Source organism: Fundulus heteroclitus, unplaced genomic scaffold (genome assembly GCF_011125445.2).
Source record: "Fundulus heteroclitus isolate FHET01 unplaced genomic scaffold, MU-UCD_Fhet_4.1 scaffold_71, whole genome shotgun sequence".
Classification (NCBI taxonomy): domain Eukaryota; kingdom Metazoa; phylum Chordata; class Actinopteri; order Cyprinodontiformes; family Fundulidae; genus Fundulus; species Fundulus heteroclitus.
This window is the reverse complement of record NW_023397154.1, coordinates 374,134-401,425: the sequence shown is the minus strand read 5'-3', so window position 1 is coordinate 401,425 and position 27,292 is coordinate 374,134. Positions and strand designations below refer to the sequence as shown.

General features: G+C 40.0%; 1 protein-coding gene and 1 long non-coding RNA gene across 3 annotated transcripts; one reads left to right on the top strand and one right to left on the bottom strand.

Moving 5' to 3' along the window:
• Positions 1–7,991: 7,991 nt before the first annotated feature.
• On the bottom strand, positions 7,992–9,036 carry LOC118561758 (Fc receptor-like protein 5; the record flags this gene model as incomplete). Its single annotated transcript, XM_036133962.1, has 5 exons — positions 7,992–8,118; positions 8,196–8,330; positions 8,424–8,669; positions 8,749–8,996; positions 9,029–9,036. Coding segments are annotated over 5 exons (762 nt in total), but the record flags the coding sequence as incomplete, so codon positions are not given.
• A 1,482-nt stretch (positions 9,037–10,518) lies between these two features.
• Positions 10,519–24,732, top strand: LOC118561765. 2 transcript variants are annotated; one of them, XR_004930239.1, is made up of 3 exons: positions 10,519–10,599; positions 24,373–24,525; positions 24,634–24,732. It is a non-coding gene; the product is annotated as an uncharacterized LOC118561765 (long non-coding RNA). The 2 variants fall into 2 exon arrangements; XR_004930238.1 differs by lacking the exons at positions 24,373–24,525; positions 24,634–24,732 and adding exons at positions 11,405–11,551; positions 11,657–11,815 and having other exon boundaries at positions 10,532–10,599.
• Positions 24,733–27,292: the final 2,560 nt, after the last annotated feature.

The following is a 27,292-nucleotide window of genomic DNA, read 5'->3' as shown; positions in this document are numbered from 1 at the left end:
TGAGCAGATTATATCAACACTCTATTTTTTCTACAGTTCTAAAGATCATCCTAAATCTTTTAGTCAATCACACTAAGCTAAATGTAATATTTTCTCTTTGTCAAACTGTAAAATTAATATTAATTTTTCTGGTACATAGTACTGAAACTTTTTGAATGACTAAATTGTTGGTTTCGTAATTTTCCAGATTAAGGTGCCAGAAAGCTTTATCAGAATTATTTGAGGCGTACCTGGGTAAATAATTTTGATGTTCATCTCTGTGGCCTTTTGGGGGCTCCGTAAAGCTACAGTAGTCAGTTTAATATACAATGAGCCAGCAATTTGGTAATTAATACATTTACATTAATGTAGAAAAACTATCTTTATTTTTTATTTGGGGAAAGATTTGATAACATTTCCATTATAAGGACTAAATGTCATACTGCTGGTCCTGGTTCGGGCCTGGTCTGTCTCTCTCTTCTCTGCAGGGTGTGACAGGCAGGTGTTTCGCGTCCCAGCTAATTAGGTGTCTTCTTAAGGAGCTGAGACCAGGAGCAGGGCGTCAGAGGGCCAGATGAGAGGATCTCTGAGGCTCCGGCAGGAGTGCGGACGGTAGAGGAAGTCGACAGCTGGCTTGGAGCGGAATTTGAATAGACGGAGCAGAATTGACACAAAGTTGCTGAACGTGTGCGGTTGGTAAAAACTGGTTTGTGACTGGACTGCTATGGCGTCTCAGGTTGAGGATGAAGGAGATGATGAGATGGATTTAGGAGACTGGACTCCAGTGCGTGGTAGTAGAGGGTCGGGAAGAGAGAGAAGAGAAGGAAATGTGTCAGAGACACAAAGTAGTAAACGGAGTCTGGAAGGAAACAGTTCGGATGAAAATAATGTGGGGTGTAAGAGAATAGTTCGGGAGGAAGCTAAACTAATAATAAAGTTTAGAAAGGAGGATGAAGGTATTCATCTTAGTCCGTTGGCTTTGTCGAGAGAATTAAAAAAGAAGTTTGGAGAGCTGACATTCGCTAAGATACTTAGAGATGGGAATCTGTTGGTTACAGTGAGGAATGAAGAACAGAAAAATAAAGTAATGAGCACCCAAAGTATTTGTAAAAAAATGATTACTCAGGTAAAGATTGTGGGAGAGGATAAAGTAGTAAGAGGGGTGATTACAGGTATTCCAGTGGAGGAAGATCTAGAAAAGTTCCGAAGAAGTATTTATGGAGGAGAAGTAAGTAAAATTAAAAGGTTGATGAGAACAGTTGAAGGTGAAAGAATGGAAAGTCTATCAGTAATGCTGGAGTTTCAAACAAATGTTCTTCCTGAAAGGGTAAAAGTTGGGTGTATGTGCTTTCCTGTGAGACCATATATCCCTCCGCCTCTCAGGTGCTATAAATGCCAGAGATATGGACACATCGCAGCAGCATGTAGGGGAAAACAAAGATGTCCAAAGTGTGGAGGAGAGCATAGCTATGAAGAATGTAAAAATGGGAAGGATACTTGCTGTAATTGCGGAGGGCAACACAGAGTGACTTATGGAGGATGTGAGGTCAGAAGAAAAGCAATGGAAATCGAACAAGTTAAAGTCACCAATAATATAAGTTATGCAGAAGCTGCTAAAAGAGTGAAGCCAAAAGAAGTGATAAGGAAAGTTCAACCAAATCCAACACCAGAACAAAGACAGAGTGGAACTGAAAATGTGCTAACAGTTGAAAAGATATTGTTGTTCATTGCATATGTCATAAATTGTACAGATCAAGTTAAGCAAAAAACAGAAAAAATCAAAATAATTGTGAAAGGGGCAGAGAGGTTTTTTGGTATAAAGGACGTATCCTGGGAACACATAAATAAGAGGCTAGGGGCAGGAGGACATGAAGACAAAAACTGAAAATCTTACAATGGAACGCTAGAAGCCTTATTGCAAACGGACAAGAGTTTAAAGGATTTGTTAGAGAATTTAAAGAAGATATAGATATTTTATGTATTCAGGAAACTTGGCTTAAACCAAATCTTGATTTTGTTATAAAAGGATATGAAAGCATTAGAAGAGACAGAGAGGGTGGATCTGGAGGAGGGTGTATAACATTCGTAAAACAGGGAATTCAATTTAGACTACTGGCTAAAGGAAGAGAGTTAGAATACATAGTTACAGAAATTTGGACAGTAAATGGGTCATTTAAAATAATCAATTTCTATAATCCATGTAAAAGACTTTCAATAGATTTAATGGAGGAACTTGGGGTGTATTTAGAGGGTAAGGTTATATGGTGTGGGGACTTTAATGGGCATAGTACACTATGGGGTCATCATAATGATCAAAATGGGGATATAATAGAAGAAATAATGGATGTTAAAAATTTGGTTTGTCTAAATGATGGAAGTGGAACAAGAATTAATGTTAGAGATAACACAGAGTCAGCAATTGATTTAACATTAGTTTCAAATTCTATAGCAGGTGTTTGTTTATGGCAAGTAATTAATAAAACAACTATAGGAAGTGATCATTATCCTATTGTGATTGAAATAAAGTTAAATATAGAAAGGTATTGTATAAAAGGGGTAAAGAAATGGTGTTTTAAGTCAGCAGATTGGGAAACATTTAGGAACAGTAGTGAAATGAAAATGTTAAAAGTGGATATGAACAGTAGTATTGATGAAATCAATTTTTCTATATGTAAAGCTATTTTAGAAGCTGCTAATCAGGCTATAAGGAAGAAAGGTGGGGGAAGGGAAAGAAGTTTGGTGCCCTGGTGGACATCAGAATGTAAGGAGATTATCAGGAAACGAAATTAAGCTTTCAAATTATTAAAAAGAAATCACAATTTTCAGAATCTGAATAACTACAAGAAATTACAAGCAAATGTAAGAAGAATTATTAAAAATGCAAAAAGAGAGTATTGGAGGAGTTTCTGTAATTCAGTAGGAAGGGAGACAGATATTTCTAAGGTGTGGGCAACAATTAAAAGGATGAATGGGATTAAAAGAGTGAGTGGATATCCAATATTAGATGATGGAGAAATAACAGCAGTTACTGACAGAGAAAAGGTAAAAATGTTAGTAAATACTTTTGTTAAAATTCATAGCTCTGAAAATATTAGTGAAGAAGGAAAAAAAGGAAGAGAAAAGACTATTTTAGAAAACAAGTATTTATTACAGCAAATAGAAGATAAAAACGAACCGTTGAACATGTCTTTTACAATAACAGAACTGAATAGGGCTTTTAAAAAATATAAATTATCAGCTCCAGGAAAAGATAACATTTATTATATTATGATTAGTAATTTAAGTGAAAATTCTAAAAATATTTTATTAGAAATGTATAATAGGGTGTGGGAAGATGGGGAATTGCCAAAGAGTTGGAAGGAAGCTGTAATTATTCCAATTAGAAAACCAGGGAAAAATGAGACAAAACCAGGAAATTATCGGCCGATAGCTTTAACATCTAACTTATGTAAAATAATGGAGAGAATGATAAATGAAAGATTAATATATTATATGGAGAGCAAGCAACTTATATCATCTTATCAGAGTGGTTTCAGGAGAGGTAGAAGTACAATGGATCCAGTTTTATGCTTAGAGCATGAAATTAGAAAGGCACAGGTGAATAAAGAGAGTGTCGTGGCAGTATTTTTTGATATTGAGAGAGCATATGATATGATGTGGAGGGAAGGGTTATTAATTAAAATTAGAAGAATGGGGATAAATGGTCATATGTTTAGATGGATTAAAAATTTTCTAGAAGAAAGACAAATACAAGTGAGGATAGGGAAGGATTATTCTGAGAGTTTGAAAATAGAAAATGGGACACCACAGGGAAGTATAGTAAGTCCGTTATTATTTTCAGTGATAGTTAATGATATGTTTAAAGAAATAGAGGGTGGAATGGGATTCTCATTATTTGCAGATGATGGAGCAATGTGGAAAAGAGGAAGAAACTTGGAATTTATTGTAAAGAAACTTCAGGGAGCAATTGCAGTTGTAGAAAAATGGTCATATAAATGGGGATTCAAATTTTCTGTAGAGAAAACTAAAATAATGTTTTTTACAAGAAAAAGAGTTGATGGAAAAGCTAACTTAAAATTATATGGTCAGGATTTGGAAAGAGTTAAACAATTTAAATTTCTTGGGATGTGGTTTGATGAAAGAATGACATGGGGGGTGCACATTAAAAAAATAATCGATAAATGTAGAAAGGTGCTAAATATAATGAGGTGTTTAGTTGGAACAGAGTGGGGAGCTGATAGAAAATCATTAAAAGCAATTTATACTGGGTTAATCAGGTCAGTACTTGACTATGGATGTATAGTCTATAACTCAGCAGCAGATACAAATCTACATAAGTTAAATATTATTCAACATCAGGCTTTAAGAATATGTACTGGAGCTTTTAAAACATCGTCAACAGCAGCATTACAGGTTGAAATGGGAGAAATGCCTCTTAAAATTAGAAGGGATCAATTATCATTAAACTACTGGTCAAATTTACAGGGGCAAAGGAAGGATCATCCAACACTAGAGGTGCTTAAACCTGGATGGGAAAAAGAAAAGAAACAATTAAAGAGCTTTGGATGGGTAATAAAAAATAAAGTCAATGAAATGAATTTAAATCAGTTAGATATATGTCAGACAGTTCCGTTAACAACAATACCACCTTGGATACTTCCTGATGCTAAAGTTGATCTTGCATTATTAGAAAAGAAGGAAAAAGAAAAATATCATATTATGAATAAATATATAGTATTAGAACACTTAAATAAATATTATAATTATATACAAATATATACAGATGCATCAAAAAATACATCTAATAGGGTAGGGATAGCATTTATAATACCACAGTTTCATATTAAGATAGGAAAAAGGATTAGTGATGGAGTTTCAGTGTATACAGGAGAAATGCTAGCTTTGCTTTTAGCAGTTCAATGGGTGGAAGAGGTAAGACCATTAAAATCTATCATTTGCTCAGATTCTAGTTCATCATTAATCAGTTTGCAAAATAATCAGTCAGACAGTAGACCTGATATATTAATTGAAATACAACAAACGCTTTACAGAATAAATATGATGGGGTTAGTAGTAAATTTTGTTTGGGTTCCGGCACATAACGAGATTAAAGGAAATGAAATGGCAGACAGAATGGCTAAGGAGAGTACAAATAAGGTAAGGGTAGATATTAATGTTAGTTTTGGTATAACAGAAATAAAGGGTATAATTAAACAAAAAGCCAAAGATAGGTGGCAAAAGTTATGGGATGAAGAAAAGAAAGGAAGGTGGCTTTATAAAATACAAAAGAGAATAGGACAAATGAGAATAACAGAAAGGAACAGGAGAGAAGAGATAATTATTTCACGACTTAGAATGGGACACACTGGATTGAATAGATCATTATTTTTGATAGGTAAACATCAGACAGGGAAATGTGACTGTGGGGAAGATGAGACTGTGGAACATGTCATTTTGAATTGTAATAAATATTGGATTCAGAGAAACAGGTTGACAAGTAAACTTAGTAACATGAAAATTAAACTTGATATTGTTGATTTATTGCGAAAGGAATCAGGAAGCAGAGGATACCAGGTCATATTTGAGTTTTTGAAACAGAGTAGGTTGTATAATAGGATATAGTTTTTTTTTTGTTTTTTTTTTATTTTTATTTATTTATTTTTTTGTCATGCGGTCCACACTCCATACCAGTTGGTGGCGGTAATGCTCACCTAAACGTTATTTGCCAACCGCCAATAAAAAAATCAAGAAGAAGAAGAAGAAGAAGAAGCAGGGCGTCAGTGAGGGTCAGTAAAGGCATCTTGGAGGTTCTCATGTTCTCCTTCAGGTTCTGGTGTCAGTTCTTGATTTTCTTTCCAGAATTTCTCAGTCTCAAGATGAAATGAAATGGAAGAACGCCGTCATTTCATATGTGGGTGAGGGTCAAGACAAGTGACAGTCATTTGAAGATGCAGTTTAAAGATTTTGGACCCAGAAGACAGGTGGTTCGAGAGAAGAGTAAAGGAATCTATTAATGGTTTTTCAACAATTCACACCTTAGAATATGTGACCAAAAGTATTCACATGGTGTCGTTAGGACATGTTTGGATCATCAAGCAACAACAATGAGCAAAAAAAAAATCTGGGCCAGTTACTCTCATGGCATAATTTCCTCTTTAGTGACCTGAATGTCCCTTTTGGTCATTGATCTGATTACAATGGATGAGCCTGTTCCTTCTAACCATGTTCTGAACTGAGGAAGATTTTTGGACGAGAAAGATCTTCAGGAAACAAGATTCCATCCAGATAATCAGAAAGTTCTACTTTAGCACGTGGGATTCCCTTAACAGATTCCTGTCAGGGTTTAGGTAGTTGAACCCGAATTCAGCCACACACGAAACCACGTTTTAAGATTCTTTATTGAGAGGGATGAGTAGTGGAGGTAGGAACCAGAGGACTGTAGCAGGCAGCTGTGGAGGGATGATGCAGATGGCTGGAGCTGAAGTTGGACCGGAGAGAGTACTGGAGGACTGCGGGTGCTGTGCTGAGGAACCAGGAAGCCTCCAGAGCAGGTGGGAGAGCGCTGGGGTTGAGGCAGAGCTGGCAGCACAGCAGAGAGAAATCTTGGAGCTATTGGGTTGAGGAGGAGCCGGTAGTGCAGCAGAGAGAGAGTGATCAGCAGGTGTAGAAAGTTCTATCAGGCAGAAGTGGGAAGCTCCGACTGGCAGACGTGGGAAGCTCTGACTGGCAGATGTGGACATACTGGCTGGCAGATGGATGTAACACTTGGCAGGAACGAGGCTTGGATAAAGACGATCCGGCGGGGAAAAGCTGACTGAGGAGAGTTTGTATAGGTGAGTTGACAGGTGGAATCAGTTCCCTTTGATTACTGATGGCAGGTGGAGGTGATTAGAGTGGAGTGAAGCCAGGCAGCATGGGAGGCAGAAAATGCTGCAACTGTCCATGGTGAGACAGGCAAAAACTGAACCCTGACTGTTCCTATCTCGCCTTCTTTAAACATATTGATGAGGACACTGAGCTGCCAATCATATCACAGAGGAACCATCTAAACAATTTAATCCAATGTAGTAACCCAAGAAAACTGAAAGAAATGCCCTTCAACAAAAGATCACACTGGCAGTAAAGAAGGTAGTCCTGTTGTCTACCCATTACAATCCTCCACCAGTGAGGCTCAGATCTGCTGCAGTTGTCCCAGACAGGAGGTCCACAGCCAGTCATGAGAACATTGACCACGAGGAACATCTCTGGTTTTCTGAACAAATCAGCACGACCAGTAAAAACATTGAAAAGTCAAAGATCTTATAGTCTTATTGCTCTTATCAAATTTTCATGGAATATTTCAGGGACTTGCTTTATATTGTGAAATTCCTGAGAGTTTTGGCATGAAAATTTTCTTATTGCTTTGAACCAGGTGAAAAATATAAGGACCCTTTATAGTTAATTTTGTGTCTTAAAGCAGTAGGCTTTAGTTAAAATGTAAAACACTGTAGTGGGAGGCCAGCCTGGTTTCATCATCAAATTGACCACTACAGCAATTAAAAAAGGATAAAGGGTTGCATTTACATTTTTAACAGTAAGATCTTTAATAGTCTTAAAATATTCTATAAAACTGGATTGGTAGACCATCATGACCTGCTGTTTTACCATCAATAATGTTCTGTTTCACCAACAACAGTCAGCAACCATCAGTTTTGGGATTTGGGATTTCTGATCAGAGACGACAACATCATCTCCTCTGATCAAGGCTTGATCAAAGGAGGAGATGTTCATGTTATTATTTTATCTTTTTCTGTAGTATTATTAAAACAGATCTCTATTGAAAATAAGATGTTGGATCTCAGTGAGAAACATGTATAATGGGTAAATATAAAAATCACAAGTTTTCTTAAAACTTCCTAAATGATCCGCTCATATCTACCGAGTCTACTGCTGGATCTGCTGCTGAACTGGTAAAAAAAAAAAAAAAACAGAAGAGCTTCATCAAACTGTGATTTCTCAGTTCATAGCACCATATTTATTCAATCAGAAAAGAATTAGTTTTATTCAGAAATAATGCTCTGTCACCATCATAAACATCATTCAATCCCTGCTCAGCCTGGATGGGTGGAGTCATTGCTGGAGACACTGGCACATCACTTCCTGTTAAAGGAAGTTAGAAAATGAGGATAACTTTTTAACACAAGACGAAATTAATCAGACACATAATTCAGTTTTACCTGAGACTTTGTGCTGATATAGAGACACCAGGAGGAGAGTGGAGATGAAGTACGGACAGAAGACCACCAGGTGGCAGACCAGCCTGACCTGGAGGGAGGCTGAGGTAGAAGGTGGAGCTTCACTGGTGGGTGGAGCTGAGGTTGGAGGTTTTACTGTAAAATGAATCCTTCCTGTTTAGATGATTGAGTGAAATAAGTGAGTTTTGAAATGACAGCAAAGCTGCTGACCTGAGACAGAGATCCTGCTGGATGGAGACTCTCCATGAGCGCTGATGCTACACCTGTAGAGGCCTTCATCAGAGCTGGTCACATGGTGGAGGGTCATGTGACCTGCAGGCTCAGTCCTGATGAGGGAGCCATCTTTATAGAAAGCAGCTGGGAGGTTGGAGGGAGCGGTCTTTGTGTGACAGCTCAGAGTGACGTCATCTCCCTCCATCACAGGGAGGACAGGACTCTGCAGGATCACTGATCCACCTCAACACAGAGACAAACTACAGCATTTCATCCATTTCCACACAGCTTCATCAACACTAACTCCACAGTCTGATCTTACCAGTGACAGTGAGCTGGATGCTGCTGCTGGCTGCTCCCTCTCTCCACTCACACCAGTAAACTCCACTGTCATGTTTGTAGAGGCTGCTGATGGTGCAGGTAGAACCAGCTGGTTTCCCCCATCCATCTCCACACTGAGTCCTGGTTCCTCTGGTTGTGTTCCTCCTCACAGTCCATCCAGCAGAGCTGTTGTCCTCCTCACAGCTCAGAGACACAGAGTCTCCTTCAAAGAACTGAGATCTGCTGGGACTCACAGTCAGAGCAGCTGGGAGGAAGAAAGCAGGTTAAATAGTTTCTAATTCCTGCAGGAGCGTCTCTGTGGAGTCAGTCAGACTGAAACAGTGACAGAAGCAGTTTCTAACCTTGGTTTGTTGAGCAGCTCAGCAGAGAGATGAGAGCTGCAGAGAAATGACTCTCAGGTTAGTTGGAGCTTTAATCAGCGCTCTGCTGTGGGAAGCAGCAGTGATGGTCTCTCAACATTTCCACACCAACACACATCCAGCAGATGGGACTCACCCAGCAGCCTGTGGACAGATGTTCCCTCCATTCTGCAGCTGGATCAAATGAGACCAGCAGCAGGTTGGCAGACAGTAAAAAGCTCCTCTTCCTCTTTGTGGACCACTACATGTCAGAGGCTCTGAGAGCTTTGCTCTGCAGCTCAGACCAGGAAACTCTCACATACAGGAACAGAGGTGAGAAACCCACAAACTCAGCAACTTATAGACACTAAACATCCTCTGGGTTTGTTTCTATTAAAGAACAAATCTTCAGTTTTATTAAAGCCAGAAGCCGACTGATAAATCCAGGAGCTGCTGGAAGAGTAACAAAGTTTAATGCACTAAAAGTGATTCTTGTTTCTATTCTCACATCTTTTTGTTTCAGATTATCTTTTCTGTATCTGAGAGGAAACCAAAGTGCAGAGAGTTTAGCGCTGAGAGGAGAGTTGATGTGAAGCCACAGTTTATTCATTATCTGAAGTCAGATCAGTGGTTAAAGCAGAAAACAGGTGATGGTTCACAGAGAAGGTTTCCTCAGAGCAGAGATGAAAGCAGAACACTGAGAACCACAGAGGAGGAGGAGCTGCTGAGCTGATCACAGATCAGATCTCAGATCACCAAGCAGCAGCATGGAGGAAACATCTCTACTGTGGCTGATCTGTAAGCACACGACTGGTTTTACTCTGCTGTCTCCATGAAGGACAAACCTCCACCTGACCTGAGAGTCATTTCTCTGCAGCTCTGATCTCTCTGCTGAGATGCACCACAGCTGCTCTGACTGTGAGTCCCAGCAGATCTCAGTTCTTTGAAGGAGACTCTGTGTCTCTGAGCTGTGAGGAGGACAACAGCTCCGCTGGATGGACTGTGAGGAGGAACACAACCAAACGTCAGTCTGAGTGTGGAGATGGATGGGGAGAACCAGCTGGATATTCTTGTAACATCAGCAGCCTCTTTATAGAGGACAGTGGAGTTTACTGGTGTGAGTGGAGAGAGGGAGCAGCCAGCAGCGGCATCCAGCTCACTGTCACTGGTAAGATCAGACTGTGGAGTTAGTGTTGATGAAGCTGTGTGGAAATGGATGAAATGCTGTAGTTTGTCTCTGTGTTGAGGTGGATCAGTGATCCTGCAGAGTCCTGTCCTCCCTGTGATGGAGGGAGATGACGTCACTCTGAGCTGTCACACAAAGACCGCTCCCTCCAACCTCCCAGCTGCTTTCTATAAAGATGGCTCCCTCATCAGGACTGAGCCTGCAGGTCACATGACCCTCCACCATGTGACCAACTCTGATGAAGGCCTCTACAGGTGTAACATCAGCGGTCATGGAGAGTCTCCATCCAGCAGGATCTCTGTCTCAGGTCAGTGGCTAAAATTGGAAGATCAACACATTTTTTCGTGGCCAAGAGGTGCAAACACACTGCAGATACATAAATGTGTTGCAAACACAAAGAGTACTCCAAACACAAAACAGAGGCCAAGACACAAAAACACAAAACATATGCAAGACAAAATTTTGCAAGCAGTAAAAAGAACTGCAAGCTATAAGAAAAGCTGCAAACTACATCTGCATAGGAGAAGTTCTCCAGACCACTAGGGGGAGTCGACCACCAACCAAGTTGTTTGACATGAGAACTGGCAGCCCAAAGGAGACTTGGATAGAAGAAATAAAAGGTACATTTTCCTTTGTGTATTTTTAAACAATCTTTCACAATATTATAGAATGATAGCACATAAACAACTTTAGTATTAGCCTGCTTGAGACAAATTTATAGTAACGTGCATTTCTGATGTGTCAATGTCTGCAGTCTCAGGTCTGTAGACAGCAGACCATTGTCTACTTCCCCTATGGAGTAGAAAGCAGCTTTTCTTAACTTGCAGTAGTTTCTGCTACTTGCAGAGTTTTGCCTTTGCATGTGTTTTGTGTTTGTGTGTCAGCATCATTTGTATTTGTAGCTTGTTAAATTTTTGTGATTGCAGCGTTTCTCTGTTGCTGCATTTTGCCATTGCAATGTAATTTGTGAGTCAGCCTCTTTTTTTGAGTACTTTTGTGTTTGCAGCACATTTTTGTAGTTGCAGTGCATTTTTACCTCTTGGCCACTTTATATTTTTTACTCCAACAGTAAACTGATCAGAATCTCTCCATATAAAAAAATTCAACCATAGCACAACCTTCAACCTTAGCTCCGCCCACTTCTTCACCTCCTGCCTCAGCCTCCCTCCAGGTCAGACTGGTCTGCCACCTAGTGGTCTTCTGTCCGTACTTCATCTCCTCCCTCCTCATGGTGTCTTTGTATCGACACAGAGCCAAAGGTAACTCTGAATCATTTTCTGTCTGGATAATCAATCAATGCTTTACTGACAATTAAATTTAAATTAATCAATTATTTTATTTTATTTTTTCACCATCTCCATCAGCAGGAAGCGACCTGCCCGTTTTCATGGTGATGGCTCCACCCATCCACAGTGATCAGGGATTGGACAATGATTATGATGATGTCACCACTGAGCATTTATTTTGAACTGAGCAGATTATATCATCACTGTTTTTTTGTTGTTGTTTTTTTTGTTTTGTTTTTTTTTTACAGTTTTAAAGGTCATCCTTGATTTTTTTTTTTTTTAGTCCATCTAAATGTAATATTATTTTCTCTTTATCAAACAGTGAAATTAATATCATTCACTTTTCTGGTACATAGTCCTGAAACTTTTTGAAAGACTAAGTTGTTGGTTTCATAATTTTCCAGATTAAGGTGCCAGAAAGTTTAATTGGAATTATATTGAGGCGTGCCTGGGTAAATCATTTTCATGTTCATCTCTATGGCCTTCTGGATGCTCTCTAGAGCTAGAGTAGTCAGTTTAAAATAGAATGAGTCAGCAATTTGGTTGTCAATAAATTTATATTAATGTGGAAGAATTATTAGTTATATTTATTCGAAGAAAGATATGATAACATTTCCACTATAAGGACTAAAAAATTTTTTTCAGGTGAAGCAATATTAAGATTTGTTTTCCATGTGTTTTTTTTTTTTCACAGGAGCAACTCAGGGACATAATTTACTGTTTCTACTCTAAGAGAGAAATTACTGAGCTGACTTACCTGACTAGTGTCTTCCAAAGTGGTAAAATATCCAGTTTATCCCAAGACCAATGTTTGTGAGGCTAAACTTTCTCTGTCTTCCTCTTGTGGTTAACAAACAGAGTTATTGCAGTTTTACTGTCACCGCATGCTACTGTGGTGAAATTTCTTTTTGGCCACTCCAGCTAAGAGTACACATAAGAAACATAAACAAACAAAAACAAACAGGCAATGAACAAGGGTCAAAGTTTTTTTCATTATGGCGTTTAAGAGAGATTAAAAATAAAAAGATGAAGATTCAAAAATTTGTATGAACTAGCTGTCCTCCGTGATTCACAGATAACAAATAATGAGGTAATAAGGTGTCTATTGTTCAATGATGATTTGAGGCTTCATTTACAGAAATAAGATAAGATAAGATAGGCTCTGTTGATCCATCCATTCCCTTAGCTCTTAGTAGTAACGATTTTATGGGATTCTTCATAAATAAAATTGATGCCATTAAAAATAAAATAATTGGCATCCTCCCAAACATGATTACCTCATCCTCAGTAAGTGAGGCAGCATTGGAGGAATCTTTAGAACCTGCGCAGTGTCTGAACTGTTTAGAAGCAGTAGAGTTTGCTGAGCTATCTAAAATTTTAGCTTCAGCTAAACCTTCTACCTGTATGTTAGACCCAATCCCAACCAAGTTGTTTAAGGACATATTCCCTTTGATCAGTGGCACTATTTTAGACATGATTAATCTATCCATAGTAAATGGATATGTACCACAGGTTTTTAAAGTAGCTGTTATTAAACCTTTACTTAAGAAACCTTCTCTTGATCAAGATGAGTTAGTAAACTACAGACCTATATCTAATCTTCTTTTCTTATCTAAAATTCTTGAGAAAGTAGTTGCTAATCAACTTTGTGAACATTTACAAAGCAATGACCTACTTGAGGAGTTTCAGTCAGGCTTCAGAGCTCATCATAGCACTGAAACAGCTCTGGTGAAGGTCACTAATGATATTCTCATGGCCTCAGATAATGGACTTGTGTCTGTACTTGTACTGTTAGATCTCAGTGCTGCATTTGATACAGTTGATCACAATATTCTCCTACAAAGACTTGAACATACTGTAGGGATTAAGGGGAAAGCATTAGGCTGGTTTAAATCTTATCTGTCGGACAGATTCCAGTTTGTTCATGTTAATAATAAATCTTCCTCAAACTCTAGGGTCACCTGTGGAGTACCACAGGGTTCAGTCCTTGGACCAATTCTCTTTACTATATATATGCTTCCGATCGGCAAAATTATCAGACAGCATGGGATTAATTTCCACTGTTATGCTGATGATACTCAGCTATATTTATCCATAAATCCTGATGAATCCAATCAATTTTTTCGACTGCAGTCATGTCTTGATTACATCAAAAGCTGGATGCCTTTAAATTTCCTGCATCTAAATTCTGACAAGACCGAAGTTGTAATCTTTGGACCAGAGTCCTCAAAAAATAAACTTCTTAACCAATCACTTAATCTGGGTGGCATTAACTTGGCCTCTGGTAATAAAGTTAAAAATCTTGGTGTTATTTTTGACCAAGACATGTCATTTAAATCCCATATTAAACAGGTTTCCAGAGTTTCCTTTTTTCACCTCCGGAATATCGCCAAAATTAGAAACATTCTGACAAGGAGTGATGCTGAAAAACTGGTCCATGCATTTGTTACTTCAAGGCTGGACTATTGTAATTCTTTACTATCAGGAAGTCCACAAAATGCAGTTCAAAGCCTTCAGCTGATCCAAAATGCTGCAGCAAGAGTTCTGATAAAAATCAACAAGCGGGATCATATTTCTCCAATTTTAGCTTCCCTTCATTGGCTTCCTGTTAAATCAAGAATAGAATTTAAAATTCTTCTTCTAACGTATAAAGCCCTTAATAATCAAGCTCCATCATATATCAGAGCTCTGATTACCCCGTATATTCCTAACAGAGCACTTCACTCTCAGACTGCAGGTCGTCTGCTGGTGGTTCCTAGAGTCTCTAAAAGTAGAATGGGAGGCAGATCCTTTAGCTATCAGGCTCCTCTCCTGTGGAACCAACTCCCAGTTTTGGTCTGTGAGGCAGACACCCCGTCTACTTTTAGGACTAATCTTAAAACTTTCCTTTTTGACAAAACTTACAACTAGAGTGGCTCATGTTACTCTGAGCTACCTTTATAGTAGTGATGGTGAGATGAAGCCTCATGAGGCATTGAACCACATGAGCCAACTGGTTCAAGAAAGGGTTCATTTCTTGGAGCTTCATGTGCACACAAAACCACCTACTGGCCAGGTGTATAATCACAGCCAGCTGTATCTTAACATGTGTGATGCATTGATTTTTTGTCTATTATGGCTCTTGGGAATGACTTCACAAAAGGTGTAGGACGAAATCATTTGTTTACATAAATTATGTATACACATATGTGTATAATAAAATATTGTTTGAATGTATTCTCTGTGTGTAATTATTCCCAAAACAGTAGTTTCATGTGATATGGCATGGTGTGTAATAATCAGACCTCTCAACTTTGATCAAAAGTTAAGACACCAAAGCGCCACTGATTCTATGTTGTTAAAAACGAAAGAGCATGAAACACAGCTAGTAACTCTCCTATTGACTTTAACTGGCACACGTTGCTACCGATGTGAGGACATCAAACGCACTGATTCACGTTTTTAATGGTGAACGGTGATAAAAGCACCTGCTCCGAGGGAAAGGAGGGGGAGGGGAGAGGAGCAAGCGCTGAGGCACAGAAATACGGTGCATGTAGTTAAAAAATGCAGTATAAAAACGAAACTTATAAACAGACCAAGTGGCATTTTAAACTGCATCTGGTTAGCAGAACTGTTTTATGATCCAGCGTGTAGCCATGACTGGTTCTGAATGAACCGGTCATCTGGCAATATCTGAGCCACTTCCCGAAGCAGTCACGTGGTACAGACGGGCAGCGAGGCTTCGGGCGTCATCGTTTTCGGCTCCTCCCCTAAATGAAGCAAGCTTCGATACGCGCTTTACTGAAACGCCCCCTCCATTACTCGACACACGCCTCGAAGCCTCGGCACATCACGTAACATCACTACTTTATAGTTTTACTGCTATAGGCTTAGGCTACTGGAGGATATCAGGATCTAATTTTCTCACTCTATAGAGTTCTACTGTTCTTCAATTATGCTTTACGTGTCGTCATTTCTGCTTTAACTTTCTGTTCTCTCTCTTTTATCTTCATAGTAAGTACACCTGGTCTGGCGTTCTGTTAAATGTGACATCATCCAGAGAAGACGGCTCACCCGCTATTACCATCTAATGTAGAACAGATTACTGGATCAATGTGTGCTTCTGTGCTTGTTTGTCTCTCTTGTTGTGTCTCTGCTCTGTCTTCTGTAACCCCAGTCGGTCGAGGCAGATGACCGTTCATACTGAGCCCGGTTCTGCCGGAGGTTTTCCTTCCTGTTAATGGGGAGTTTTTCTTCCCACTGTCGCTTCATGCTTGCTCAGTATGAGGGATTGCAGCAAAGCCGTGTACAATGCAGATGACTCTCCCTGTGGCTCTACGGTTCCCCAGGAGTGAATGCTGCTTGTCGGGACTTTGATGCAATCAACTGGTTTCCTTATATAGGACATTTTTGACCAATCTGTATAATCTGACCCAATCTGTATAATATGATTGAACTTGATTTTGTAAAGTGCCTTGAGATGACATGTTTCACGATTTGGCGCTATATAAATAAAATTGAATTGAATTGAATTTATTGATCTCACATTGGAGAAATTCACTTGTCACATTGGCTCAGTACTCAATAATAAAAAGAAGGTGCCAAAACACTTAGACTTAGACAACTTTATTTGTCATTCTGTATGCACAAAGTGCGTACAGAACGAAATTTCATTTGCATACAGCTTCAAAAATCACAGTAAATTGCAGTAAATTTCAGGATAAAGATGCAGCAGCGATTGATGTAGACAATTGAAATGTAAACAATGTAAACTATGCAGGGGAAATAGACAGTGTGCGATTTCACAGTGTCTAGGTGACATTATTTAAAACCGTGCAATATACGAATGTGGTACAGTCCATTTGTGGTCTCAGCAGTTCAGAGTCCATTTTGCGGCCTCAGCAGTTCAACAGTCTGATGGCAACAGGGAAAAAGCTTTTGCAGAACCTGGAGGATCTGCAGCGGATACTGCGGAACCTCTTCCCAGAAGGCAGCAGGGAGAACAGTCCATGGTGGGGTTGTGAGGGGTCCCTGATGATGTTACGGGCTCGGGAAACGCAGCGCTGTGATGAGATATCCTTGATGGAGGGAAGAGGAGCCCGGATGATCCCTTCTGCTGTCCTCACCACTCTCCTCATGTTCTTCCAGTCGGCGGCACTGCAGCCTGTTAGGATATCAACGAGGTCAAGTGGAACGAGCTGTTTATCCCAGAACTGCATGGCACACTTAGATAGGACCGACCCAAAAAGACTGGCACATATATATCAGATACCACCCCGGAGGTGACAGAGTTTATCTACTGATGACGCAGGTTGGATGTGTACAGCCTTTTATGGGTGTTAACCTAAACTCCTTTATAATGTTTCTGTAAAGAGCAATCGGGGCTTCTTGTCGATCAAGAGCCCATCAGCGCTGGTGTGACTGTAACTGTTTCTCTGTCTTTACGTAGATAAAATATAACTAAAAGTATACTTGTCTGTTTTATGCGTCCTACATTCAAGGTAATAAGTTAGTGGGGGTCGTCTGAAGGGTAAAAAGAGCTGGGTCCACCGAGGGTGTTTCACCGCAGACGGGGAGGCGGTGAAGTCAGTAACAAATTGGTGTTTCCGCCCGGACCCAAAAGGCGGCGTACCACCTTCTGTTTTCCGGCCAGGACGTCATTCCAGAGGAAAAACACACAAAAAAGGCAGCCGCACAAGAAGGTAAGGATATTCCATTTATCTCCTAGTGTCTTTTTCTTCCTGGAAGGGCCGACTTTTTGCACTTCTAAAGGCAGAGAAAAGTTTGAGAATAATTGTTTGCAAACGTGTAGGTAAAAACTTGTGATTTGCATGCGGTTACAGCGGTGAAAGTCCGGGAGACCTTGGCCAGGTCTCTGAAAATACTGTGAACCTTGAGAATTTGGGTTTAAAAGGTCCCCTTGTTAGACACAAGGCAGGATACATCTTCCTCTTTGTTTGGCATAAAAGCAGCCATTCTGAGAATTTGGGTTTAAAAGGTCCCCTTGTTAAGCACAGAGGAGGATACGTCTTCCTCTGTGTTTAGCATAAAAGCAGCCATTCTGACTGACAGGCACGTCGTTACGTGTGGCTTCTAAAAGATCATGTAGCCTAGAAATGCGGGTTTAGAGACCCTTATTTGCGCGAGGACGAACATAAAATTCTTCGTTTTCACGGGAATATAAAAGCTGCCTTTTCGAAAAACGAGCGCGTAAGGATTTTTGGTTTCGATAGCTCCAAAACTTCTCTTAAAGAACTTTAAAAAAAAGTTCTTTAAGCAGCTAGTCCAACTATATTTGAAAAAGGTAAGTAAAAGGGTACCTACAGAGTGCGTAAGAGTTGGCTTAGGTTTAGAGTCCAGGGACCACCATAAGTGGTCCAAAAGCAACCAGCCGTTGGATTTTTTGGTTTTGATAGCTCCAAAAGTGCTCTTAAAGAACTTTAAAAGCAGCTAGTCCAACTATTTTGAAAAAGGTAAGTAAAGGGGTACGTACAGAGTTAACTGAAGCTTGGCCAGAAAGTGTGTGTGTGTGTGTGTGTGTGTGTGTGTGTGTGTGTGTGTGTGTGTGTGTGTGTGTGTGTGTGTGTGTGTGTGTGTGTGTGTGTGTGTGTGTGTGTGTGTGTAACATGTTATTTACATTGAGCCAGTGGAAGTGAAGAGTGAAGGGTGCACCTGTTCAGGTGACGTATAACCTGCTCATCCAGAGTACACTGGCTCATTGAAACTGTCGTGTAAAAACACTATAATAAGGCATATAGCAACATAATAAGTTTTGGTGTCTGAGAGATAAAAAATAAGCTCTCAAAGCGTCACAAAGACGCTGAACATCATCTGAAACAGTTCGATGAGTGGTGTGAAAAAATGAGGGGAGACAGGGTTTTTGGTGATGCAGAGGGGCCTCCGCCAGAAGCCCAGATGTGTACTCACTATTTACAAATGTTAAAAAATAGACTAGCCCAAGCACAAGTAAAAACGGCTGGTGCTAGCGAGTTTGCTCGGGAAAAATGCCAAAAAGAGGAAATCAAAATGGCAGGCTTGATAAAACTAACCAAACTTTATTTCAGCATATGCTTCTCAGGCCTCGACAAACAACAACAAGAGAGTGAAAGTCTGCAGGGGGTAAGTGAATCATCTTTTTTCAAACAAGAAGATAAGTAAACAACTCCTCCAGTCATTCCGGACATGTCTGCTTCTGGTGCAGCCGCTGTTATGCAAAACAATCTGTGTGGTGATACTAGAGAACTGTTATCCAAGGCCAGGAGTGTGGTGACTTCATCAGACCCTTCGGTGCATGTGCCTGGTATGGAGTTATGTGGGGGACAGATAAGCTGTGACGTAAGACCGATACATGGAAAGCCTCCACACCACACAGACAGACAGTTGGTCAGAATGCTCTCTATGGTGCTTCTGTAGAAGGTCTTGAGGATGGGCGGAGGTAGGTGGGCTCTCCTCATCCTCCGCAGGAAGTACAGTCATTTCTGTGCCTTCTTCACCAGTAACGTGGTGTTCACAGACCAGGTGAGGTTGTCCGTGATGTGCACCCCCAGGAACTTGGTGCTGCTGACCACCTCCACAGCTGAGTTGTTGATGAGCAGTGGAGCGTGGTGGGGCCGGTTCTTCCTGAAGTCGACGATGATCTCCTTCGTCTTCTCCACGTTCAGGATCAGGCTGTTGTCACTGCACCAGCCCACCAGTTGCTCAACTTCTTCTCTGTAGTCATTGTCGTATCTGATCAGGCCCACCACCGTTGTGTCATCTGCAAACTTCACGATGTGATTGGTGGTGAACCTGGGGACACAGTCGTGTGTCATCAGAGTGAACAGCAGGGGGCTCAGGACGCAGCCCTGAGGGGAGCCCGTGCTGAGGGTGATGACATCAGAGGTGTTCTGACCGACTGTGACTGACTGAGGTCTGTTGGTGAGGAAGTCTAGCAGCCAGTTGCGAAGGGGTGTGCTGAAGCCCAGATGTTCTAGTTTTCCCACCAGGTGCTGTGGGATGATGGTGTTAAACGCTGAGCTGAAGTCCAGGAACAGCATCCACACGTGCGTGTTCTTCTCCTCCAGGTGTGCTAGGCTCAGGTGAAGAGCAGAGGAGATGGCATCCTCAGTGGAGCGGTTCCGTCGGTAGGCAAACTGGAACGGGTCGAGTGTTGGGGGAAGACTGGAGATGATGTGTTCTCTCACCAGCTTTTTAAAGCAGTTCATCATGACGGGAGTTAGTGCAACAGGCCGGTAGTCGTTAAAGCAGGTGACTTGAGGTTTCTTATGCTTATCCTTAGCCAGCAGTTTCAGGTAGGATTCTATGTCGCCTGTTCTGGCCCCTGGCAGGCATTTGACTATGGTCCCTGGTGTCTCTAGTGCCACAGTTTTGACTATAGAGCTCCCAATCACCAGGGTCAGCTTCTCAGCGGGTGTGTCGCTGTGGGGAAAATTTGTTAGAAACGCAGATGGTTGGTGGTGATCTGGGGGCTGGAATCTAAAGCTATGTGATAGAGTTAAGTTTAATAACCCTTTTATCCTGGAAAGAAAACCAATACAAACACAAGTTTACACTCTTCCTTCAGAAAGAGGGCAGAAGGGCCAGAAACGTGAGGCTTGTTCCATCACAGTCTCGGGTCCATATGCGCTAGTTATCTCTGTCTCTTTGCCTTTATTATCAGACATCAAAGACAGGGCAAGAGGAGTCAGGTGTTCACAACATGGGGGTTAAGAAACAAAAGAAAAGGCAAGGGGGTGTTACAACATGGGGTTGGCACACAAAGAGGTGTAGGATTTGTAATGTTCTGTTTTGGTTTGGGTTTATTGTTTGGGTAGGCTAGTTCTCTCCTGCCTCTGGGTTTATTTCTGCAGTAGTTCTGTCTTGTTTTAGATTCATATTTAGTCTGTTTACTATCTCAGTTATCTGGGGTCTGTTTCAGAAAGGAGGTTAAGTGAAAACTCTGAGTATGTTAACCCTGAAATGAGGGAAACTGGGTTTTCTGTTTCAGAAGGGGAGGTAAGTTAAACCTGAGAAAGCAGAGTAAGTCAAGCCCATTTCTGAAAGAGAGGTAACTTATACTCAGAGTCAGTTACCATGGCAATTTACTCTGTGAACCTAACCTGGTCAGGAGCAGGTTTTCTTCAGAAAACCCAGAGTTTATTTTGGTCTCCTCCCCTTTTTTAAAAAGGAAGTGGTGTTTAAACACCTCATTGATCCTTTGGGGACATATTCATTGCGCACATTTCAGTCACGCAGAGCGCATCAAAGGGAATGAAATGGCATGTCCTTTTATGGATGATCCTGTTGACGAAGAGGCTGTATTACTTCGTAGAGAGTTACATTTACGTCAGGAAAGGATTTTGAGGCCCAGAGTGGATTTTTTGTCATATCCCTATCCTATTAAAGCAATTTATATGGTGTTCTTCATTTGCTAAAAAAAAAAAAATAAATAAAAAAAATAAATGATTTTAAAATAGTTTCATTATTTCCTAGAATTCACCTGTGACCATACACTCACCTCTAGCTTTAGTTTCAGAATGTCAATTTCCAGATCTGCGTTTTGGATCTGGCGGTCCAAGTATGTACCTCTAAGTTTTTTGCTGGGTTTTTTTTCTATCTTTTTAATAAGAAGAAGTCTATATAACTCCTTAACTGGCAACTGAAAATACATTAGATTAGAGTTACATCATGAATGTAGTCTAAAATTCAGAATGAAACTGTGGCATTTACTGTAAATCACTGAACTGTGTCCATCTGTGCACCAGAAGTTGATGGACCTTCCTCCTGCTGTTCTTCCACACTCTGGGGGGTAGAGATAAGAATGACCATTTATAGATATAAACTTGGATTCTATAGGCTACTCCACATATAAATGTGAATGTGTAGATTGTTTGATGTGTAGACATATAATATTAAAATTACCTCTGTAGGCCTGTCTGTGGCAGCAGAAACGGTTTCTTCATCCCCATCATCCTGTGAAGATGAGCATTTCATAGAGTACACTTTATAATAATATTTGTCATAATTGATGGTGTATGGAGTAGGCTACTGACAACTGTATGGGGTACTTTTGGGACAGGAGGCTCCAAGAGGCAGATATTACCATCCAAATCTGTTGGGACCAACAAAAAACCCAACCCAAAGTAATATAAATGGAAATATCACATTTAGTCTATATGAAAAAAATAACACTGTAGGTAGACCTCTTACATTTTATGAAGGCACTTAAATCTTCTGGAGTGACTGGCTCTGATGAAGTCCCTCCAGGAATTCCCTCAGCCATTGGCCTTCCAGCATTTAGCCTCAGGGCCATCTCTTCTGCATTTGTCAGGAGTGGTGGTGCAGGTCCTCCCCCTGTTTTACGAGCCTCTGCCTTCTTTCTGTTGGCTGAGTAGAAGTCAAATGAGAATGAACATTTAGACCTATGTCAAAAATGCTACACTGAATGCCATTGAGTCATTTAATATGTCAAATGTTTGTAAAGCCAGGTAGCTACTCTACTCCTATGATATGCTCAAGGCTTACCTGCTTGAAGTATGTTTTTATATTTCATTTTCAGCTGCTGCCATGTTCTTTTCATGCCTGCAGGATTGCACATATCCATGAAAATTAAACAAGGTTTCATAAAATACTGTTCTTCTAGTTTCACCTCTGATATTATAACAGTTGGGTAAGTTACTCTAAAATAGTTCTTAATTACTAACTACAAATTTTATCTTCAACAAGTCTAATTAGATTAATGTAATAATTACTGTCTCTAGAAAGTATTGGTCTACTTACCAATTTGTTTTACTTACTTATTAATTACTTTCTAAATCCTAAATTAACCTCAACCACTTAAACAATACAAGGAGAGACAAGAAACTGCACTTCTAATGCTTTCAAATAAACAATATTCAATTGCATGAATTAATCTTAAATTGACCAAAGTGTGTAACTAGAGGGAGTAAGTTAAATTAAAAATATACCTTTTAAAATTTGATATTAAATCCACTATTGTTTTATAGTCTTTAATTTAACTGCAGTATTTAGATGACTTAGTAATTTAATTCATTACACCCAACACTGTATAAAAGTAATTAACCAGTTCTGCTGGTGAGAAATATGCACACCTTTCTTTGTCTGACGCTGTTGCCATGGCCGCCCATCCTCAAGACCTTCCTCAAGACCTTCTACATGGCTCGTAATATCTGTGCTCCATTGATAATGGCTTTTTATAGTAGTGGTGCACGCTCTTAACTCAGAGTCAGGCAACTCAGAGTTGATTGAACTAACTAATTTCAGCTGTTCTGAAACCCAAAACTCAGAGTTTCCCATCTCAGGCTAAGTCAACTTAGAGTTCAAGTTTTAACTCAGAGTTGGTTGAACCTCCTTATTGAAACAGGCCCCAGACATCAGTGCTGAGGCTCAAAACAAGAAATAAATCAGAAACCAAACCTAAACTGAGAAGCTAACAGGACAAGACAAAACTCAAAGCAGCCAGAAAACCTGAAAAAAGAATTACTTTTACTGCATTGAACTTTGTTCCTCTTCCAGCAGCTCCTGGTTTATCAGACGACTTCTGGCTTGAAGTAAACTGAAGATTTCTCCTTCGATAGAAACAAACCCAGACGATGTTTAGTGTCTATGTGATGCTGAGTTTGTGGGTTTCTCACCTCTGTTCCTGTATGTGAGAGTTTCCTGGTCTGAGCTGCAGAGCAAAGCTCTCAGAGCCTCTGACATGTAGTGGTCCACAAAGAGGAAGAGGAGCTTTTTACTGTCTGTCAACCTGCTGCTGGTCTCATTTGATCCAGCTGCAGAATGGAGGGAACATCTGTCCACAGGCTGCTGGGTGAGTCCCATCTGCTGGATGTGTGTTGGTGTGGAAATGTTGAGAGACCATCACTGCTGCTTCCCACAGCAGAGCGCTGATTAAAGCTCCAACTAACCTGAGAGTCATTTCTCTGCAGCTCTCATCTCTCTGCTGAGCTGCTCAACAAACCAAGGTTAGAAACTGCTTCTGTCACTGTTTCAGTCTGACTGACTCCACAGAGACGCTCCTGCAGGAATTAGAAACTATTTAACCTGCTTTCTTCCTCCCAGCTGCTCTAACTGTGAGTCCCAGCAGATCTCAGTTCTTTAAAGGAGAATCTGTGTCTCTGAGCTGTGAGGAGGACAACAGCTCTGCTGGATGGACTGTGAGGAGGAACATAACCAGAGAGACCAGGATTCAGTGTGGAGATGGATGGGGGAAACCATCTGGTTCTACCTGTAGCATCAGCAGCATCAGAGAACATGACAGTGGAGTTTACTGGTGTGAGTGGAGAGAGGGAGCAGCCAGCAGCAGCATCCAGCTCACTGTCACTGGTAAGATCAGACTGTGGAGTTAGTGTTGATGAAGCTGTGTGGAAATGGATGAAATGCTGTAGTTTGTCTCTGTGTTGAGGTGGATCAGTGATCCTGCAGAGTCCTGTCCTCCCTGTGATGGAGGGAGATGACGTCACTCTGAGCTGTCTCACAAAGACCGCTCCCTCCAACCTCCCAGCTGCTTTCTATAAAGATGGCTCCCTCATCAGGACTGAGCCTGCAGGTCACATGACCCTCCACCATGTGACCAGCTCTGATGAAGGCCTCTACAGGTGTAGCATCAGCGCTCATGGAGAGTCTCCATCCAGCAGGATCTCTGTCTCAGGTCAGCAGCTAAAATGGAACTTAAACACATTTTTACATGTCAGAGAGGTGCAAACACAAAGTACTACTAACACAAAACGCATGCAAAGACAAAATGACAAATATCTGTCATTTCAAAACTCACTTATTTTACTCAATCATCTAAACAGGAAGGATTCATTTTACAGTAAAACCTCCAACCTCAGCTCCACCCACCAGTGAAGCTCCACCTTCTGCCTCAGCCTCCCTCCAGGTCAGGCTGGTCTGCCACCTAGTGGTCTTCTGTCCGTACTTCATCTCCTCTCTCCTCATGGTGTCTTTGTATCGACACAGAGCCAAAGGTAACTTTGACTCATTTCCTTCTGTCTTGATAATCAATCAATGCTTGACTGACAATTAAATTTAAATTAATCAATTGTTATTTATAATTATTTTACCTTCTCCATCAGCAGGAAGCGACCTGCCCGTTTCCATGGTGATGGCTCCATCCATCCACAGTGATCAGGGATTGGACAATGATTATGATGATGTCACCACTGAGCATTTATCTTGAACTAAGCAGATTAAATCATCACTCTGTTTTTTCTACAGTTTTAAAGATGTTTTATCACATTAAGCTAACTGTAATATTATTTTCTCTTTATCAAACAGTGAAATTAATATCATTCACTTTTCTGGTACATAGTTCTGAAACTTTTTGAAAGACTAAATTGTTGGCTTTATTGGAATTATTTTGAGGCGTGCCCGGGTAAATAATTTTGATGTTCATCTCTGTGGCCTTCTGGATGCTCTCTAGAGCTACAGTAGTCAGTTTAAAATAGAATGAGTCAGCAGTTTGTTTGTCAATAAATTTACATTATTGTGAAAGAATTATTATAATTTTTTATTTGAAGAAAGGTTTGATAACATTTCCACTATAAGGACTAAAAAAAATATTTCAGGTGAAGCAATATCAAGATTTGTTTTCCATGTGTTTTTTTTTTTTTTTTTTTTTAACAGTAGCAACTCAGGGACAAAATATCCAGTTTATCACAAGACAAATGTTTGTGAGGCAAAATTTTCTCTGTCTTCATCTTTTGGTTAACAAACAGAGTTATTGCAGTTTTTCCTTATCTGCTCAAGGATTCAAGGATTTTTTTAATGTCACCGCTGTTATGCCAGAAGCTATTTGGGCCGTGTTGCATGATGGGAGTTGGTGGCCATTTTGGCCACATTGCAATCCGTCACGTCTTGAATTAATGCAGTTCCGTCACCTCTGAGTTGGCATTACACCTCATGCTACTGTAGTGAAATTTCTTTTTGGCCACTCCAGCTAAGAGTACACATAAGAAACATAAACAAAGAAAAACAAACAGGCAATGAACAAGGGTCACAGGTTTTTTTTCATTATAGCGTTTAAGAGAGATGAAACATAAAAAGATGAAGATTCAAAAGTTTGTATGAACTACATGTCCTTCGTGATTCACAGATAACAAATCATGGGGTAATAAGGTGTCTATTGTTCAATGATGATTTGAGGCTTCATTTACAGAAATAAGATAAGATAGGCTCTGTTGATCCATCCATTCCTTTAGCTCTTAGTAGTAACGATTTTATGGGATTCCTGATAAAAACTTTTTGAAAGACTAAGTTGTTGGTTTCATAATTTTCCAGATTAAGGTGCCAGAAAGTTTAATTGGAATTATATTGAGGCGTGCCTGGGTAAATCATTTTCATGTTCATCTCTATGGCCTTCTGGATGCTCTCTAGAGCTAGAGTAGTCAGTTTAAAATAGAATGAGTCAGCAATTTGGTTGTCAATAAATTTATATTAATGTGGAAGAATTATTAGTTATATTTATTCGAAGAAAGATATGATAACATTTCCACTATAAGGACTAAAAAAATTTTTTCAGGTGAAGCAATATTAAGATTTGTTTTTCATGTGTTTTTTTTTTTTCACAGGAGCAACTCAGGGACATAATTTACTGTTTCTACTCTAAGAGAGAAATTACTGAGCTGACTTACCTGACTAGTGTCTTCCAAAGTGGTAAAATATCCAGTTTATCCCAAGACCAATGTTTGTGAGGCTAAACTTTCTCTGTCTTCCTCTTGTGGTTAACAAACAGAGTTATTGCAGTTTTACTGTCACCGCATGCTACTGTGGTGAAATTTCTTTTTGGCCACTCCAGCTAAGAGTACACATAAGAAACATAAACAAACAAAAACAAACAGGCAATGAACAAGGGTCAAAGTTTTTTTCATTATGGCGTTTAAGAGAGATTAAAAATAAAAAGATGAAGATTCAAAAATTTGTATGAACTAGCTGTCCTCCGTGATTCACAGATAACAAATAATGAGGTAATAAGGTGTCTACTGTTCAATGATGATTTGAGGCTTCATTTACAGAAATAAGATAAGATAAGATAGGCTCTGTTGATCCATCCATTCCCTTAGCTCTTAGTAGTAACGATTTTATGGGATTCTTCATAAATAAAATTGATGCCATTAAAAATAAAATAATTGGCATCCTCCCAAACATGATTACCTCATCCTCAGTAAGTGAGGCAGCATTGGAGGAATCTTTAGAACCTGCGCAGTGTCTGAACTGTTTAGAAGCAGTAGAGTTTGCTGAGCTATCTAAAATTTTAGCTTCAGCTAAACCTTCTACCTGTATGTTAGACCCAATCCCAACCAAGTTGTTTAAGGACATATTCCCTTTGATCAGTGGCACTATTTTAGACATGATTAATCTATCCTTGGTAAATGGATATGTACCACAGGCTTTTAAAGTAGCTGTTATTAAATCTTTACTTAAGAAACCATCTCTTGATCAAGATGAGTTAGTAAACTACAGACCTATATCTAATCTTCTTTTCTTATCTAAAATTCTTGAGAAAGTAGTTGCTAATCAACTTTGTGAACATTTACAAAGCAATGACCTACTTGAGGAGTTTCAGTCAGGCTTCAGAGCTCATCATAGCACTGAAACAGCTCTGGTGAAGGTCACTAATGATATTCTCATGGCCTCAGATAATGGACTTGTGTCTGTACTTGTACTGTTAGATCTCAGTGCTGCATTTGATACAGTTGATTACAATATTCTCCTACAAAGACTTGAACATACTGT